Source organism: Micromesistius poutassou (assembly GCF_964030765.1).
Source record: "Micromesistius poutassou genome assembly, chromosome: 10".
NCBI lineage: Eukaryota > Metazoa > Chordata > Actinopteri > Gadiformes > Gadidae > Micromesistius > Micromesistius poutassou.
The window spans coordinates 1,513,798-1,534,159 of NC_140280.1; the positions used below are offsets into that span (position 1 = coordinate 1,513,798).

At 48.2% G+C, this 20,362-nt stretch overlaps 1 protein-coding gene across 1 annotated transcript in view; it reads right to left on the reverse strand.

Annotated features, from left to right (window-relative positions):
* Nucleotides 1-19,829, reverse strand: part of tspoap1 (TSPO associated protein 1) — a gene marked incomplete at its 3' end in the record, with an annotated part of 26,951 nt that extends 7,122 nt beyond the window's left edge. Inside the window, exons 1-3 of the mRNA XM_084473624.1 lie at nucleotides 19,805-19,829; nucleotides 13,189-13,458; nucleotides 876-957 (exon numbers count right to left, since the gene is read on the reverse strand). Coding sequence (XP_084329750.1) covers nucleotides 876-957; nucleotides 13,189-13,452 — 346 coding nt within the window. The 5' untranslated portion in view covers nucleotides 13,453-13,458; nucleotides 19,805-19,829. The remainder of the gene's footprint in view (nucleotides 1-875; nucleotides 958-13,188; nucleotides 13,459-19,804) is intronic.
* Between the last annotated feature and the right edge of the window lie 533 nt (nucleotides 19,830-20,362).

Genomic DNA, 20,362 nt, shown 5'->3' on the forward strand with positions numbered 1-20,362 from the left:
CACACACACACACACACACACACACACACACACACACTAATCAAAAGGATGGGGAGAAAGCATTTGTATTCATTGAAGCAAACACAAAGAAAGGGGAATATTTGGTAGATACGGTGGCGCTGAGGTTATTAACCGTTTCAAAAAATTAATCATCCACCTAGCAGGATATTTATATTCATCCAACGTTTAAGGAAGGGGTTTAGTGGTCCGATGAATTGGCCAATAATCCGCACTGACTTTTGGGTCCACACACAGACTCCATTCAGGCTGAGACACATTTCGGGATATTATTCAGCCGTTACTGTTTGAATAGGTTAAAGAGGTTCTCTCTTATTGTCGATTATCAGGCTTTGGGGTGCCTTTTACTAAACGCACGCCCGGCCTGAAACTGAAACTGAGCCCGGGCCCTGTGACTCTCTCTCTGAGAGTTGTCATTGTGACTGTGAGCCACAGAAAACGAGGAGGACTGCACACAACCAGAGGCAGACAAATGTGTCTGAAAAAAAAAACTGCCAGACACATGAATCAGAATCAGAATCAGAATCAGAATCTTATTTATTGCCAAGTATGTTTACACATGCAAGGAATTCTTTTTTGGTGTGGTGGTGGTGCAAAAACAAACAACAAACAAACATAGTGCAAAAAAGAGAAAGACAGAATGAGGTAAGGTATGAATGAAAAGCGAAAATGAATTTTCCTTCGGTGTCTAAAGTCAACTTGGCCAACTTAAAATGTATTCCTGAGGCCGGCAGACAGATAACAAGTGGGGAAGACGGGAGACTAGTGCCACTGAATGTACAAGCAAGTCTGTAAGCCGGGGCTCACAGTGGGAGGGCCAGGCCCTGAGTGCATTGAAATGCAGACCGCACGCTCACGATGATCTCTGTTGGCACTACACAGGGTAGCTGGAGGACAACACAGCCTGACCGCTGTTGTGAAAATCGAATCCCATTTCCACTACAAGGGGAGGAAGAAAAACATTTCTGCAGCAGAGTGCAGCACGATGCACACAACACTGCAACACTCTGTTGTTGCAGCGGAAAGCCGCCGTTGTCTCGACGTGCGTGTGATGGACACGTCGTTTCTTGGTTGCCGTGGTGACAGACAATCGTGAAGCAAGTGTTAGCGATGATATACGGCGCTCGCCACCCCCCCCCCCCCACCCCCGCCTCCCCAAGAGATGTTTTAATTCTAAGTCAGCACTAATGACCAGCTGTTGATGTGCCTGGCAGACCGTGATAGCACAGAACCCAGAGACCCGGGCCGTCTGGATTACACACCAAAACAGACAACTGCTGAGATGGCTGGTTTATGGACCCTGGTGGCCCTGGTGGCGTCTGGGAAACACTACATAATAAAAAAGGTAGAATACAGAGAAAACTAGAACGTAAAACAGGTAAAAACTCATCAAGATGGCCGAGATTCTGGATAGAACATTTGCCAACATTTGCATCAGGCCAAACATTCGAAAGCGGTGAGTTAAAGAGGCAGTGTTTGTTTTTTTTGCTGTAAAAGAAAGAGCCTTTAAAAATAATCGATAATAAACACGGCTACCTCATGGTAAAAAGAAGACATAGTGGCTAAATAATTAAGTAGCCGTTTCCGTTAACCCAATGATCTGACGTGGACCTGCCACCGCATGCACAACAAGGCATGTCTTGTAATTACATTTCTAATCAATAAAGGCAGCGAGCCGGCCAGAGAATCACACCATACAGCTCCCTCAGGCGTATCAAATGCACCAGACATGTTCACATTGTGGCAGATTTTAACATCTGGCTGCTTCAGTGAGTTAATAGATTATTGGAAGATTTTTGTATTAAATTAATTACGTATTCAATTTATTATTTTGTATGAATAATATATGTATGTATTCAAGTCTGTTTTTAACAACACATTTAATTAGTCTGTGTGATAGCTTTCTCTACACATGCACGTGCAATATGTGTTTTCAAGGCATTGAAAACCAATGCTGATGCTGGTTGATTTGAGATAAAGGGGCAGCAGCAATGCAATCTGCAGAAACAACAGCCAGACACATTTACAAAACTTAAACGTAATTTAATCAATTTGTGCATTGAGTATTTATATGTTAAATCTGTTGCAAAAAAAAAAAAAAGGCACACTATTTTTATACTTCTGTTATACAGTTCACATCTGTTACATAGTTCACGTCCATATTTCCCCGTTCCCCCCGCAGCCTATAGCCACAGGCTAGAGGCTAATATTCCGGCTGCAAACGAAGCATTCCCTGGAAAACCAAAGGAAAATCCTTAGTGGAATTGCGGCGGCCAAAGTAGCATTTAAGATCGGAGAACTGCAATGGAAACGAGGCCTCAGCACATACTGCAAGCCTCCCCTCAGCTCACCACCGTCGTATTGTGTACGGAGAGGAATCTGCCCTCCAGAAACAGTTTAATAAATGAATGAAATAATTGATTAATCAAAGCAGCGACACACACACATCCCCCCCTAACGACCAGAAGGGAGCGTTCGCATTAGCTTTTGTCCTTGAGGGGGTATCCAGACAATTTTTCTACAACAGTCAGCGTATCCCCTAACGTCCCCTCGGCTGGCTCTCAGGACGGCTCCACCGTGGCCCAATCCATCACCCCCCCCCCCCCACGGCCGGCCGGCCAAGGTGAACGCAGACCCCCCCCCCCCCACCCGCCCGCCCCCCTGCCCCCCCCCGCTTTCCTGGTTCTAATGGTGTTGGCTTCCATCTAGAGATTAGGTATTGTTTGGGAGACTCTCCATTAGTCTGGATGGAGGTGAGGTCTGGTTGGTTGGTTGGTTTCGCCCCTGCCACCCGGCGCCTGTAACCCCGTAGCTGGCAGGCAGACAGACAGACACTGGGCGGCTGGCAGCTCACAGCCAAGTGCACAAAGAGTCAATTAAGAATTAGCATGCTGCTGAACTAGAGCCTGCTGTAGTACTGCAACACGGGAGCTACAGTGTGTGTGTATATACGGCATAGCAAAACGACCGGAATCCAATCCAAATTGCATCAGAAATGAATAGACAAACTTATTAATAATTTTTAAATGTGTTTCAACAGCACTATCTAAAATAAAAAAAATATTTTACTTTAAAAATATGCGTGTTAAATATAAAATGCATTATATTTTGATGATGATCCGAATGTATAAACACGCTTAAATGCATAGTTGAATCAGGCATATTGTTTAAGGACAGCCATGAACACACATACGCCGTCTGGCCAAAGCTTTCCTGTTTCCTGTCATAGATTTTTTTATATGTCACGGAGGCGTTGACATTCATGGTCAAACTAGAGCAAGTGGAAGGTGAGTGTGTGACAGCCTGAAAGGCACAGTGTGTGACGGTACGGCAGAACAGCAGGCGGTGGCCAAGGAAGGACCTTGGAAACCAAGAAATATAAATCTGTAGTGGAAAGAAATCACGCGAAAATCCGCCTTATCTTAAATATCCCAGAAAGCAATATTTTTTTTAAGCCTCAATATAAAAACTCTTAACTGAAAACTAGGTCAGCTGCCTCCGTAGAAGGAACGTCCAAATGGCTTTTTTTTTTTAGGGTTTCGTTGTTTTCCCCTACGGTGCGGTCTTCCGCTGAGGCCAAAACTGCCGACTGAAAAAATAACTACTACTGGAGATGATGAGTATGGGTTGATGAAGGAAACTTGACAGAAAATAGGAATAAACCGAGGACCAGCAGAGGGGGAAAAAACGAGCTTCAGCCACCGTGTATTAAAACCACACAGAAGAAAAATAAAAAAACGGAAGAAGAAAGGGACTTTGTTAGCTTAGCAAAATCCCATTTATTATTCATCTTGTGGCCAAAGATGAGTTGAACAAACCCGATGGTATTGCCTATGAACTGCCTCTGTAGGAATACCGTCGTCAGCGCTTTGAGCTGATGACGGGGAGACGCTCCCGTCAACAGACCGTTAAGAGAACGACACCGTGCAGGGTCCCACACGCGTGGCCCTCGTCCGGTCTCGCCCGGCTGGGATGGCAAACAGACAGGGTTGAAACAAAGCAACTCTCATTGCCCTCAGTTTGACTCCAAGCACCGCTGGAACTAGGGATGTGAATAACTCAACATTTTCATGGTCGAATAATCAGTGGGTGGTTATGAACGAATAATCGATTATTCGATGTGTGCCGACGTTCACAAAGGCAGCCGTGGATCATCGGCAAGAAATCACTTAATATCTTAAACGCAAAAAAAACTAACTTTAACAGTGATCAGTGTTTGTGTTGTATGCATGTATGTTAATATTTATGCTTGTGTATTGTGTATATTGTTTTTCTCTACATGATTAATAATAATTAAAAAAACGCATAGTGCTACAGAACCAACATTAGTTCCGTCCGTTAATTCTTGTTTATCTGAATGGGAAAAAATGTTAACGGTCCAAATGTTAAAAATCGGCTTTGACCCTCGGGAACGAATAATCGAATAATCGAATATTCTGACCCATCCCTAGCTGAAACGTAGCCTGGCATCGCCAGACGAACACACAAACAGCACAAAGTCTGGAACCTCTCCGGTCATTTTAGATCTCCAAAGGGGCGTCCCCAATGGGAGCGGACTACAATGCCTCTGGAACGCACTTGGAAAGGCAACAGTGACTGAGCGGCGAAATAATTGATTTAAAATACTATCTTTCTTCTCAACAAAAGCCTCAGGTGCCGTCATGATCGTATTCATCCTCCTTCATATTAGATCAACGGTTCTCTATCTCATTGGTCTATCTCGTAATATTTTTGCGTGAGAGAGGAGCCCCAGACCCTATCTGCAGAACAAATAAAACCAGTGCTCACGAGATGAGATGAGATCTGGTTGCCAGGCTAACAGTCACCCGAGCATTGATTACCGTTTACCCTAATGTAGTCGCAGATTGACTGCTATTAAAAGGAGAAGAGTGTCAAACACTACACGTAGAGTGGGCCCTTCGGAAGTCTACGAATCGAATTAAGGAAACCCGAGCCTTATAAACGGAAACACATTTCACTGGGTCGTCCAGTCGTCCAGTCAAACAGGACAGTCTTGGGCGTTTGCATTCAACAGCGGTCCTGTCAAGCACTACCGTGTTAAGTTAAAGGCAAGCTCCTCAGGGCCGGTCGGTCTAGTCAGCACTTCAAGCAGGAGGGGGAAAAAAACCAGCTCCCTACTCAGAATGTGCCCCCAAGCACAATCCTCCTCCACGTTTAGGTTAACCACTGAACGTGGAAACGGGCCTACACCCCGCACCAAAAAATGTCGATGTGCCACTCTCGTCTCTCACACACACACACTATCCAATTAATGCTCTTCTAACCCATGTTTCCAACCTGCTCCAGGAGCACTGTCTGGCACATTCTCACCACCCCCCCCCCCCTCGAGAGCTCGCCTGGAGAAAAAGGCAAAAAGGAATCCTTCTGCTGGTCCTTTGTAGTCTCGCGAGCTACAAAACATTGCCTGAAGCGTCTTGCCCCCCCGAAATGTGCACCTCTTTGGCCTGCTCTTTTTTTGATGTTTCAAGTTGTCGAATGTTATCCCCCCCCCAGTCGACCATAGATCCCCCCCCTTGATGCATCTTAAAACCCCACGCGCCTATTCTTCTTATTAGTACAAAACGTGTGTTGTGTTGGTCTTTCACACTAAAGCTAAACTGATGTGATGCTAGCGACGACGTACGACTTTCCCCCGAAGGGTGCAACGGCACCAGGCCCATATCAGCAGCGCTACGAGGGGAAAACCACGGAGACATCAATGAAAAGAAGGCTGTTCTCTCCAGATAGAAGACCCCCCCCCGGGGGGCAGCTGCTGCAGTCTGTGAACTCATCTATAAGTCATGAGGTCTCCCTCTACAACCCCCCCCCCCCCCCCCGCCACAGGGGGTGGAACCAGGACGACCGACCAGGCGGGGGGGGGGTCTCCCGAGTGTGTGCCGGCGGCGTTACCCCACTAAGGTTCCTCCATCGGTCACACAGGACACCACGTCATCGGTTCCCCCTACACGCCAGCGTTGGGAACTGGCCTGCATTAGGGCTCAAACAGAACAGAACAATAGCCGGTGACATCTAATCTGCTCCGCTACACAGTTCGACTCTGGTTTCCTCCCTGGATTCGCTGCAGGCCCTCAATCACCCACATGTGTGTGTGGTGGAACATATGCATGGCACATTAGCCGATGTTCCTTTGTAGTGCTGCTCCACGTGGGATTAGGTTTGGTCAGCTCTTGCTCTCTCTCTCTCTGTTGGCATGGTCACGATGCTTCAGCATATCTAACGCGTTGCACGTGGAGCAGTTGTATAACGCGTGTGTTTTTTCCGTCGTGTACTCTGAGTGTTATGAGTGTTATATGAGTGCATCGTTGGAACCTCTGACACATTAATTACAATCTTAAGGAGGCCCAGCCGCTCTCTCTCTCTCATCTTCCCAGACGGGAGTTCACTGCGTTGCTCCCAAGCTTCCTAATGGCTTCATTACGTGTCAGACGGATGATTTGACATTTCAAACAGACAGAAAATAATACGGAGAACATGGTGGTCCGCCTGATATTATTCCATTTGCTGCGGTGTCAGCAGAAACGGCCCCCCCCCCCCCCCCCCCACCGAAACGGAGACGAGATGTGCAGAGGTACACCCCTCCCCCCCCACCCCCCATCCAAACCAAAAACGGCTTCAAAAGGATGGGAGCCTTAATCTCGTCAAAGAGAATTGCATATGCAGACAAGACCACCCTAAGCCTTCCCCCAACCAACCCCCCCCCCCCCCCCCCCCCCTACCACTCCACGGCTCACCGCAGTATGGCAGCTACAATGTTACTGTGATTTAGCGCGTTGGAAGGAAGCTGTGCCGTGTTTCAGCGCCGGGTTTCTACCCCGTCTGTCGCCAGCAACGAGGCAGACGGATTCAGTGTGATGGATGGCAGGCGTCTGGTGAAGACACTCCGGTGTGATTGCGTGAGTCCCTGGGCCCCCCCCCACTCTGTGTGTGAATAACTATGACGTGTTTAACGCTGAAACAGGCGGACATAAGCCTATTTAATATAAAGAATAGCAAATGTCTACTATGTTCCAGAATGGAAGCAGACAAATAGAAGAACCCACAGAAGGAATGAAATTAGGTTGGTGTTTAGGGATCGACTTACATATTGGATTAAAAAATGTAGTCAAACAAAAATGCCTGGGAAGAGAATAGCCTAGACCGTATAGCCGGCTTCATTCAAGGAATGGGCTGAATCTCAACAATAGGGAACTACGTTGTGCTTGTAGTGAAAGTGGATCAGGCCGTTATGTTCTAGACCTATTCCCTCTGGACACTCGATGTTTCCATTGTAATGCAAAACCCCTGAAATCTCTTTCTCAGATTATAGCTACTACAACTGACGTTTTCTATATATTTTAAACTACTACTGTCTGGTCTCCTCGTTTGGATACTAGATTATTCTGAGGTTGCACGTTCAATTAATCAGTCTTTTAAAAATAGGAATAACACATTCTCCTGCAATAGTTTGCAATCGCAAAACACAATAATACGAAACCCATTGGACAAAAGCCCAAATGATTCCAATGTTTCCTAATAACAAGAAGTGTGCAGAATAACGACCGCCACTCAGTGGAAAGTGACGAATGACAACTCAGTGAGTAAGAATTAACGTATTCCAGGCAGGTGGGAGGTCCATCCATTTGCAGGTCAGACCCCGGACAGCCGACCCAACCATTAGAGCGTTTCCAGGGGGGGGGGGGGGGGGGGGAGGAGGAGGGAGGAGACCCAACCATTAACGCGTTTCCAGGGGGGGGGGGGAGAGAAGGGAGGAGACCCAACCATTAACGCGTTTCCAGTGGGGGGGAGAGGAGGGTCAGAAAAGGGTCAGCAAATAACTCATGGCTGACATCTCGTCTGCTGTAATCAGATGAGAAACCCTCCCTCCAATTAAAACATCCCCCCCAATCCAGAAAAAAATAGGAATCAATTTCAACCCTGGGAATCTCGCCAGGCCAAATCATCAGCTGATAAAAAAAACAAAAAAAAACACAATTTAATATTCAAGCCACGACTCTAGTTGTGATCCTCCTCGACCCCGTGACCTTTCCTGACATTAAGCAGGTCCCTGTGCACAGGCTGTGGCTCCGGGCTACATCACCTCCCACCGAGTGCAGGGGAGGGCAGCGGGTAATCAAGGGTCCTAATCCCACCGCCGCCGCCGCCGCTGAGGGGAGGGGAACGGGGGCCAAACACCCTGCAAACGTCGGCCGCCCCTAAGACCGACCCTGGAGGACGATTAACCAGCCACACAGCCAGCCACGCGCCAGAAACCCACTCCATACAGAGAGAGACCCCCCCCCGGGGACCCCCCCCCCCCCCTCGGAATGAAGAAGTGACGGCGAACGTGTTAGAGGGGGAGCCGCTAGGAACGGAAAGGCGCTAGGACCCGGCTCAGACACAAAGGGCCGTCATCACAACACACACACGGACACGCTCACGGGCACACTCACGGACCACCACCACCACCACCACCACACAGTCGGATATATTTACATAAGGTCCGTTTGTCGTTTGATCCGGACGTTATATAAAACGAACGGATACACAAAACCCATGACATCATACGAAGCAAGTGGAAAACGAAGCACGGCGGGATTATTTAAGCCCAAAGAAATGAAATCTGCGTTTCTAAATATAGGCTTTTTCATAGATATAAATAAGCCATGAATGCTACCCCCCAAAAATAGCCGAGAGGAAATATTTTTTCTCTGGTCTACACACCACGGGGGGACGAGTATACTGTTGTGTCTGCATTTTTAAACAGAACTACTTCCATTTCCAGACAGAGGGGAGGACGGCCCCTCTCCCCTCTCCCCTCTCCCCCCTCCCCCCTCCCACAGACGCACACACAACGATGTCTGGGTTGTGATATGGAGGGAGACCACGCCACTGGGGATGGGAAACAGCACAATTCACATCAATTATTCACCAGCTTTACTATTCCACACGGGATTAAAATATTCAATCAAGCGTGCGTTCGAAATACACACAGGCAGTATGTTGTGGTTTACAAATGAGAATCTAGCTTGCGTCCTAGATCTATATTACACTAGACTAGATTGATGACAAAACGTAGGTTTCAACTGAATAACTAGTAGACTCAATCGATTCAATACGTCATATTCAGGCATTGTATTGTACACATATTTCAAAGATAACTATCTACATCTATAACAATTATATCAGAACAAATATCTTTCATGGAATGCCAAAGATGAAAAGGTCTAATCAATTTATCCAAGTTCAACTTAATAAAAGGATGTGAAGAACCACAATGGATTTTCTATTCTAGATTCTAGTCTCTAATTCGGCGACCCTGAAGCTGAATCCCTCACCAGTATATCGGAGGATACTGCAACTCCAAACAAGACAACATTATCCTCCCCTTGCGTTTACCCTGGTTACCCCCCCCCCCCCCCCCGCCCCCGCCAAACTATTAAAAACAAAACCTTGTGTTCCACAAGAACCGCTCCACTTTTAACCGTCTCCCCATTTGCCACCAACTGGGTCAGCACTGAGCCGCGGGGGGGGCTTGTTGTGGCAGAGTTGTGCGTCTGCTAACCAGCGAATCCTCTGCGTTAGGTGTTGGGTCAACGTGAACACCGTCAGCGCACCATCGCACGGCGTTAGGCCCACACAGTAGCGGGACACAAAAGGGGGGGAGACGGAGGGTTAACCGCGCCGCAGTGTTGGAAGCCTAAACGATGATACATTTCCGTAACGCGATAATTAGTGACAGCGCTAGGGTATTGAAGTGATGAAGAGAGGGACTAAAAATACCACACTGACAAATTACAAAAGAAGACCGCGGAGATTTAGGACCCCCCGATAGCCAACGGGTTTCAGCCCTACATTAAATGAGGAACTGTAGCCTTCCCATGTGCTGCAATACCACCAGCACCGTTGTCTGGGTACCACGCTACTAGAAAGAAATAGTGTGTGTTAGTGTGTGTGTGTGTGTGTGTGTGAGGGATTTAGCGGTGTATCGGCTTCATGCTGTTGAACAAGAACGAAAACATTACAAAAATACAGGTAGTGCATCTATCTATCTACTAGTCTACCTTCGTTATGATCTGCAGAGGAAAACACAGTAATCGCTGAATTTATAAATCAGTGAAGGGAGCTGTAACTGGGGCATCTCAACAACGAGGGTTGACAAGCCACTAAAAAGCCCCCCCCCGCTCCGGCTTTGTAATTAAAGCCCTGATTGCCGTGAGGTTTCATCGTTCACCAAGAAGACATCGGCGTGAACTACGGGCGACGCCGCTATTAGCGTCGCTAATGATGATTTAAACATTGCCTAGAAACTGTGACATTGAATTGAGGGTAATCCATTACCCTGCCAGAGTAATGGACGCGGTTTAACTTAAGGTCTCCTCCTCCGCTGAGACGGAGGACGATCAGAAGAAGGGCTATGACGTTCTCATCTGAGAGCCTTTACCCTCATATGGGTCTGTGGCTACTTGTTAATTCAACGCTGTATCTGATGCGCGCTGCTGTAGCCTCCTAGCAGCCAGCCCAGCCATATGGCCCCAGACAGGTGGGGATAGGGGAGACGGAGCCACGGGAGTCGGTGAAGTCAACGAGCTCGTTTGCGGTAGTAGTAGTAGTAGAGACATTGATGATCCCCCCCCCTCTGATCTAGAAGCTAAACTGGCCACTGACAACTCCTCGTCCATTTCCGTTCCATGTCAAGAACAATGGACAACGAACAATGGGTGTGTAGCACCCAGCTACACACCCATTGTAGCTGGGCTAGTGTGTACAGCACGGGGTCTGTAAGGATGGGATATCACTTGTTACCAGAGTAACAAGGAATACTGGTACACGTCGGACAGAATGTTGCAGCCTTTTAAAATTAACTTCATTTAATCATTTTTATATTTCAGGCGACAATTTTATATTTCCTTAGTAAAATGCAACAGTGGAGGAAATAGTAAAATAGGGCAGTATACCGTTTTCCCAACCATTCCAGTTCTATAATGAACCCAAGGGCGAGCTACAGTTCAATATTCTTACACATTAAAACTAAACCACAGCTCTTAGGCTGATACAATCAAATAAGTAAAAATGGAGGTCTATTCTCCATTACTCTTGAGGCCAAGAACCCGTAATGGAAAGCCTATGAACCGTCAAATGACCTTAAAGAATATAATCCGTCATAACAACACACACACGCCCCCCGGACAATAGCCCACCTCTCACAGTGGTGGTGCCTGTGTCCGGGCCGGGCCTGTGTGCCTGTCAGGCCATGCTGCCCTGCTCCGTCATCCTCTTAGTATTCATATCTCCCCGTCTAGTCTCTCATCTATTCATAACTCCCTGCCTGTCCCCTCTCGTATCCACCTACTTCCATCTCTGTGCAATTGAAGGCTTGTCTGTATAGCGATCCCAATCAATCACAAGCTCAACTGACAACTGACAACTGCAATCGCCAATTATTTTGCCGAGGTATTGATTAGTCAGGGTTTTTTTTTAGTATCATGGATTATTGATTGACGTTCTCTTCCTTATTAGCCGAAATAGACACAAAAGATTCTCTTTAGTCTTAGTGAGGATTAAAAAAAAAACTCTCTCATACATTGTACAAATTGCAATACATGCATTAGTTAGTATGTATTGATGTTTTAAACATTGATCTCATTGAATCAAAACATTCCTCACATTCAAGTGTACGGCTGTGAGTAAGGTCTACATATGATAAGCCAGGGAACTGGTCTAAACCAGTCGGAAGCCAAGCCTCCAAATATAAGCGAGTATGTCTATAAAAAGAAGCTCATGTGCATACCGATGTGAAGACACAAGCAGCAACACATTGGGAGGACATTTGAGCTCGGCCTATAGCATTTTTCGCAGTGAGCATGACCTTGTTGTGATTATTTGAAGCGTTACGAGTCAAGGGTGAGCAACAGAACCTGCCACGGCGTCCGGCCCTCGCCGAGCCTGCCCACGGCTGAGTCATCACGGTGCAGTCAGTATTGACACAGCAGCTCTTGTTCACGCTGTTATCGCTCGTATCAACGCAGAACCAGCGTTAACAGAACCCCAGATACTACTCCTCAGCCCATGCAGCTTGTCCTTCTGACGGATGTTATCATAGTAACTTAACGAGTTGGACTTGGTCCCGTACGATCACCGACCAGTGCCACAGACGCCGCGTGGGATCCTATGAGCATTGATTTTAACTTGGTGGTCGTGATAACGCGGCCGTTTTGATCTGACCATTTCAAGTGCTTACTCAATCTTGACCTCTAGTCTAGGTCTATATAACAGCTTGTTATCTACAACAGTCTACCAAAAGCTTTTAATTGTTGTAGCTTAGATAAGCAAATATGTCTCCTATACACTCAATAGATCAAAGATATTTTGTGCGGAATAGATTTTTCTAAAATTATTTGAATGTGCAATATTTGCTTTCGGAGCGAAACTATCCTGAAATGGATTAGATATTTTTTTGTCAGCAAGTGCAAATCTTCCTGATCCATCCGGGCTGAAACCTAATGAGCTTTGAAATAACCCAGAATAATCAACTTCAAAAAACCCTTCAGGCCATCTTCTGAACTCCTGAGTCAAGCACATTTCCAGTGATAGTCAGCAAACGGAGCTGTTGTAGAAAACCAAGTCACGCTCCAGACCAAGTCAAGCTCTACACCAAGTCACGCTCCAGACCAAATCAAGCTCCAGACCAAGTCACGCTCCAGACCAAGTCACACTCCAGACCAAGTCACGCTCCAGACCAAGTCACGCTCCAGACCAAGTCACGCTCTACACCAAGTCACGCTCCAGACCAAGTCACGCTCCAGACCAAATCAAGCTCTAGACCAAGTCACGCTCCAGACCAAGTCACGCTCTACACCAAGTCACGCTCCAGACCAAGTCACGCTCCAGACCAAGTCACGCTCCAAACCAAGTCACGCTCCAAACCAAGTCACGCTCCAGACCAAATCACGTTCTAGACCAAGTCACGCTCCAGACCAAATCACGTTCTAGACCAAGTCACGCTCCAGACCAAATCACGTTCTAGACCAAGTCATGGTCTAGTCCAAACCACGCTCCAGACCAAGTCACGGTCTATACAGAGTCACAGTCCAGACCAAGTCACGCTCTATACAGAGTCACAGTCCAGACCAAGTCACGCTCCAGACAGACCCAAGTCACGCTCCAACATACCTTGCGTATCCCCTCCTGCTCGAAACCGTTCAGGTTTGCGTAGAGCGAGTGGTGGCGTTTCCCCAGCAGTGACGTGGGCGCCAGTTTGGCGGCGGTCAGGGGCGTCCGGTCCGGCGGCGGCGGCGGCGGCGGCGGCTCCTGGTCCTCAGTCTTCCGCTGCTGCTGCTGCGGTTCGGGGGCTTCCGCCTCCTCGGGGCCATCCATCGGGGGGGGGTCTTCAGCGGCAGGCTTCGGCTGCTCCGGTCGGGTGCACAGGTCATACATCACTATCTGTCAAAGTCAAATAGCATAGTTGAAATCAATACCGCCCGAAACAACCAATGGGGGCCCTTCCTTCCCCAAGTCCTGGCTGATCACAGGCTGCTGATTTGTTGAAGGGGGGGGGGGGGGGGATTACATGAATCACTTCAGAGTGGACTCCGCTCCACGGAGCAGAGAGACGTGACCACACTCTCTCTCCCCCCTCTTTTCCTCCCTGCCTTTCTCTCTCCCGAGACTTTCAGAGAGGGGAAGCAAAGAGTGTCCTCCGCATCTACGTGTCAGAGAGCCCCCGCCATGACCGCTCAGTGCGGTGGTGTTGTCGTTTCCATGTTAATACGAGGCTCGTAGATTAGCACGTCCACGGGGGAATTCGGAAAAGGGATAAAAATAGAACTCGTACAGCGCAGTTTAATGTTTGCCAATCAACAGTGGAAATTTACCACATGCAAGACACAAAGCCGGTTAGAGGTGGCTGGTTCCCCTGCGATGTGTCCCCGAAAAAGAGGTCAACAGAGTCCAGCGGGATAGGACACATATTCAGCACGGGCTTCGAGTGGTGATTCTGTGAGGCAGAGCATCCTCCTACCGAACAGAGACGCTGTCAGTGTTCCGAAGAGAGCCCTTCTTTGACATAAAATGTTTTTTTCATGCCTCCACAATCTTCTACGGTCTTCTCCAGTTCCTCAGCTGTCTCATGGTCCCTCCTTAAGAAAGCAGCGAGCACAGCGGAGGGTGGTGGTGGTGGTGGCGGTGCTGGTGGCGGTGCTGGTGGTGGCGGTAGGTATACCCTACCAGTCCAGACTCTCTAACTGTCGTCGATCCACTGCATGCAGACCTCGCCGATCAGACGTGCCAGCGATGAAGAAGAGAGGTGACTTCATACAGGAAAGCCTTCAAACAGGTCGCTATTCCCAACGTCGGCGTTCCAGCGAGGGAAGAAGACGCTGGTCGGTCCCGGAGCGATTCCTCCCCCCACGTCACACGCTGCTGTCAGTCAGTCAGTCGGGCTGCCGTCTCCAAAGGGTCTCTTTGGAGACGTTTAAACCGTTCCGATAAACAGTCCCGATTTCACATGAGGTGAAGAAAGAGGACGACGCTGGGAGAGACGTGTCTGTGTGTGTGTGTGTGTGTGAGTGTGTGTGTGTGTGCAAGACAGTCGTGTTTGTCGGAGGAGGAGGAGGAGGAGGGGGGTGGGGAGAGTGGTTTCCGTCGTCCTATCAGGGGGAGGCAGGTCCCGAGACTTGGCCAATTGCGACGGTGGCTGCCGCTCGTTTCCATGGAGATGACGCTGGAATGATGTTGGCTGCCTATTGATTCTTCAAGAGGCATTACACAGGGCAACGCGGGGAGGCAGCGGGGGGGGGACCCACCACACGCATGCTTGCCTCTCCGCAATGTTTTGTTTACATTTTCCACTGAGATTAGCACAGTCGGACGATGATTGCTCCATTGTTTATATTTTCAACATGCATATATCCTTTTATCCTCTCCACCCATGTGATTTTTTTTTCTTAAAACGATGCAATGTGATGTCGATATTCGAATACAAAATAATGCATTGTTGTTATGCCACACGCTGGTCACTCAAGTCTTACTCACCCTCTACTCCGATTTAATCAAATCAATTTAACTGGCATTTAAGATAAACCACCTAATTACCTCTCAATTCAGCGAGCAGTGATAGACTGCTGAAGCCCTTAGGGAATGTCTGCTGCGAACATACTCTGTGTGTGCGTGCGTGTGTGTGTGTGTGTGTGTGCGTTTGTGCGTGTGCGTGTAAAGCCACAGATAGAGCCCCTAGTGATGACTAAGATTCTAAATTGTGTGGGAGAAATAACAGCAGTAATAGCAGCTAAAAACCCATTTTCCACTGAGTTACAGGAGAAACATCCAGAAGGCATTTCCAATCTCTCCCCGGGAGCAAGTGGCTGTGCAGACATTTTCCTACTTCTATACTTCTATTCTCTTGGACCTTAATGACAGGCTGGGGCTCGGAGCATTAAGGAGCTGGGAATTTAACGAACACGACCCCTACATTGCTGCTCCCCATGACCCGAGCTTCTTCTCTGGCTCACAGCTCAGCCAAGAGAGCTGCTCATAGCGCGGATAAGACGCAACACAGTCATGTCACACATGCGCCGCACATGAGCGTACGCCAAGCCACTGCAAAAAGTGTCTGTAAGGGGCTTGTGAGAGTATATGCATGATGGCATGTCCTGTTGAATCCCCCTACCTTCATCCAAGCCCAAATCAGCTCAGCGGTTATGACACGCTGTCAGGGTTGAAGGTAATTCAGACAGAGTCTCGCCGTCTGTGTGTCGCGGTTGTGGAACGTGCTCAAAGCGATTCCTGTCAACAGTTGACAAGAAATTCTATTCCCCAAAAATCTCTAGGGGGGGGGGGGGGGGGGGCTAGGCGTGGCACTGCATTCAGAAATAGACCTGCATAATTTACGACATCCCAAAGGGTGTTCCTGCTATCAAGGAGCTGATGTTCTTATTGTACAAACAGTGCACGTAACTAAGAGCAAAAACAACACAAATGCATTTGCGAAAAAAAAAAAATACGCAACAAATATACCCCCAAAAAAGTACAAGTTAATCTAATTTCACAAAAAATTGTCAATGAATTAACCTAACCGGAGGTGCGAAAACTTCTTCTATTCAATCAATTTCTGTTTAATATCGTTGCCATTTTTAATTTTTAAACTAACCTTCAATTTAGCTATAGTATAAATGCTATATTGTATACGTATACAATGACAACTTTGGGCTGATGAGATGAGCCCACATCACAAAAAAAGAAGGCTGTAGAAATCAACCTTCGTTCCAAATCCAGACCGGACAGTTGGTCGGCCTCGTGGCAATGAGTGGCATGAAGTGCGTGTGCACAACAAACACTCATGGGGCTGAGCACTGAAAGCTAGGCCCAGTTCAACCTTTGATTCATTATTCAATTTCCTCGCCTTGTAATCTTGATCCAGATGGGAAGATAAGCCAAAACACTAACCCACATTTGCTATCCCTCGTGGCAAAAAAGACATTATTCAAATAATTTGAATAATACATGAAAGAAATCACCATGAAAGCCTTCCCGATATCAACCACAACACTGCTTTCCTTTTGACAGGTTAATGCTGCCATTATTGTCTGCGTCATTATAAATTAGCTCCCCAGAGCATGGGGCAGTTTCATCTCTCTTTGGAGGGATGTGAAACCAGTTAGAAAAAGCCAAAGGTCTGAGCGTAGCCACATCATTACAGCCGGCCAGGATTTCTTTCTCCGTTCACTGGCTGTGTTGCATCTGCAAACCGTTAGCGTTAATACAATTATGACACTAAACGATGTGCCAAGTCACATTGAACGGACGTCCAGCCTTACCACCTGTATTCACCTGGCGCAGAGACAAGCAGCAGCAGCTTGTCAAGATAGATCAATTAAATATGGGTTATTAATAAAATATCATGATTGCCATTGCTCCTATCCTAAGGTGTCACCAACAACAGCTCATACAGACATATTTTGATAATGTCATGTTTCGTGGATTACAAGTACATCTAAGAACGCAGAATTTAATCCTTGTGGGCCACGATAATCAATGATTATCTTCATACCACATATATAAATATATATAATAATAATAATGTTTTTTAATTTTTTATTGTCACACACTCTGTGAGTGTCTTGTCTGTCTGTTTTATGTGAGGACCACAATGGAAATAAATCCGGTTTTTGTGTGTCAATCCTCAATTGTATTCTGATCTGTCTTTTTATGTGTGTGTGTAAGGCACTTTGATACAATAAATAAAATAAAATAAAATCAAAAATATTAATATATATATAAATATAGGGAATAGCCTAGGGGTGATGCGTAGGCCTGGGCAATAAAACAATAAATTATCGTATCGTGATAGACTTTTGATCAATATCAATATAAAACATGTTCAGTATATATATCGATAAGAGACTGGACCACCGAATCTAGCAGCTGGGTTTGTTACACAAACACGGTTCCACACTTATTTACAATATTTAAGTGTTTTTCATTGTTGTGTCGACATTGGAGTATTCATCAATGAAGAACAGTGGAAGGTCGTATTAAGTGTTAAACGGAAGTGTTTAAATCCAGCATGGTGATTCTAGTCTTTTTTAGGTAATTCAAATGATCAATAGTTATCGATATCGATCAATATGATCCAAGTTATATCGTGATACGCCTTTCAGCCATATCGCCCAGGCCTGATGCGTATACTTCTCTCACCTGCTCCACCATGGCGCTCTCTGACCATTTGCTGAGAGGAGGAGACGACCCCCCCCCCTCCGACCCAGTGCAGCGGGGTGAAGGCCGCCGGTCACCACCACCACCACCACCCTCATGAGGAGCTCTCCCTGGGGGGGTCCGGGGGTCCAGGGCTGCTGCAGGGCTACAGCAGGTGTCCCCTAACACCACGGTGTCGGACACACGCTGGGCCGTAAAGCCGTCCCACCCTGAAGGCGCGTCTGGCCGCCCCAGCGGCAGCAGCAGCAGCCTGGGCTCCTTCTCCTGCGGTGCTGGCGGGGGGGGGGGAGCGCGCGGGGAGGGGGGGGGACGACGACGACCGTGGAGCGTGGAGGCCCTGGGGGAGTTCTGAGGAGGCTGAGGAGGACAGTGGTGGTGGTGGTGGTGGTGGTGGCGGCGGTTGTTGTTGTCGCCTTTGAGCCCCTGACTGGGAGCTCTTAATGAAGACCCTCCAGATCCGTGGCTCTGCGTCCCCTGGGGCGGTCTGCGCTGGCCCCCGTCCAGCAGACGGCAGAGGAGCAAGGCCTTCTCCAGCTCCCGCTCCTCCCTGTCCTGCGGGTCTGCGTTCACCGCCGCCTCCTCCTCCTCCTCCTCCTCCTCCTCCTCCTCCGTGTGCACCTCCTCGTAGAACCGCAGCAGGAGCTGCTCTAGCTTGCGATCGGTTTTTCCACCGGCGCCCGGCCACGAGACTCTGCCCGGCTTAGTCCGGCTCTGCTCGTCTTTTTCACCGTTGCCTCCGTTAACGTTTTCCCGTCGGGCGGGGGCTCTCTGGCTTATGAGTCGGGCGGCGGGGGCGGGGGGCTGGGAGCGAGGGGGACTGAGGGTGGCTCTCTGACCAGACCGCCTGGAGGTCAGCTCCTCGCAGGCCCTTTGAAGCTCCGACTCGGCCTCCTCCCGCAGGCGCCTGAGCTCCCCGGAGAAACGCCACAGGGCCCCGCCGCCGCCGCCGCCGTCTACGGCTCTGCTCGGCCTCCAGATCGGCCCACGGCGAACGTTCTGACTCTCGGTCGCGGCTCTTCCGGTCCCCGGACGGTGTCTTCGAGGACAGCGACAGGGTAGGACAGTTAGCCCCGTCTCGCTTCATGGTGGCACATAACACAGCACACACACGCACACAGGGCGATAGGTGAAGAGGAGAAGAGTTCTAGGTCATTCTATAGAAACATGCAGCAAGAACGAGCTGAGAACACGACGGTCGGACTCGTGTGGTTTTGCGATGATGAGGCGGTGAAACATGCAGCATGCAATGGTCAAGACGAGGACGCTGAAAAGACGAGAAAACACACACAACACACACAATATGTCAGAGCAGCGTTCCGGGAAATATTTCAATATGGGTTGTTTTTTTGCAATAAATGGGGCGATCTTTCAAATAACAAGCTGTATGGCTTAATTAACATAAGATGCATTAATTGTTCCTTGGACGGAGTGGATGCTGCATGACGTTTTATTAAATCGTCAACACAATCGACATCACGTGGCTAATATTCTGCTATTACAACTGTGTAACATGAGACCTTGTTGTGAGGGGGGGACGGGGACGGGGGGACGATACGCATTACGCACATTATTAGAGACCGAATGGGCACGGCTAACTAACTAACCAACCACGTATGATGAGTAAATTACACTTGACGTTAAGCACAGGAAGCAACAAGTAGTAGTGTCAGCAGTAGTCAATCATTTACTCCCAGGGAGGCGGCGAAGCTATCCGTTTATTCGCAATTCGACCCCCTTAAACGGGACACCTTCGGGTCCCGTGTCCAACACTTGAACAACAACAACAGAGACACCACCGAGGAGGAGAAGGAGAAGGAGACCCCGGGGGGTGGTGGGGGGGCTGTGGCTAACTAACTAGCTAACCAGGTGAAGTTAGCCCACACAACAGCACAGCTAGTTAGGACTAATTAATGTCCCAATATCTGTGCGTCCGAACCGACAGCCTGAGCTCCGCGGTCGTACATTTGAACATTTGAACACAACCCTCCCGTTAACAAACATAGCTGTTTTAGGTGTGAGTCGACCCTGGTGGGGGGGTCTATCTAAACGCACAACTAACCCGATAAGAGACACTCACCCCCCGGCCCGGTGATCAACTTTTCTTTAAGGAGCTAGCGTTATCTCCGAGAGCCCAGTCAGTCTACACAGGGCTGGGTCGCTGGCACTGGTACTGGTACTGGTACTGGTACGATGCATGCATGCATGAAGTCCCATGTGTCAGTCAGGGGTCCGCCGCACTGAAACACAACACATGGTTACCCCCCACCACTAGCCCCTCATCTCGGGGAGGGCTCCTCCGGTCGTACCGACTAGACCAGCGGGTCAGTCCTCAGACGGGAGCCAGCAGCTTGACCAATACCGTGAGGGTTGGTTGACCACTAGTGGCTGCAGACCGCCAGTGCCTCCTCGATGCACTACTACTCTAATCAAAGGCGATTTTTATTATTATATTATACATGTAGGTCTTCATGTCTTTTCCTTTTTAACACGTAGAAATTGGGGCTTTGTTTTATTTATTTATTTTAGCTTTTAAGGACATTTACCTTACATTACCTTACCCGTTTTCAAAAATGTTTAATTATTCTTGTTCTAATGATTGACTGATTGATTCTCGTGCGCAGATAATTAGGCCACA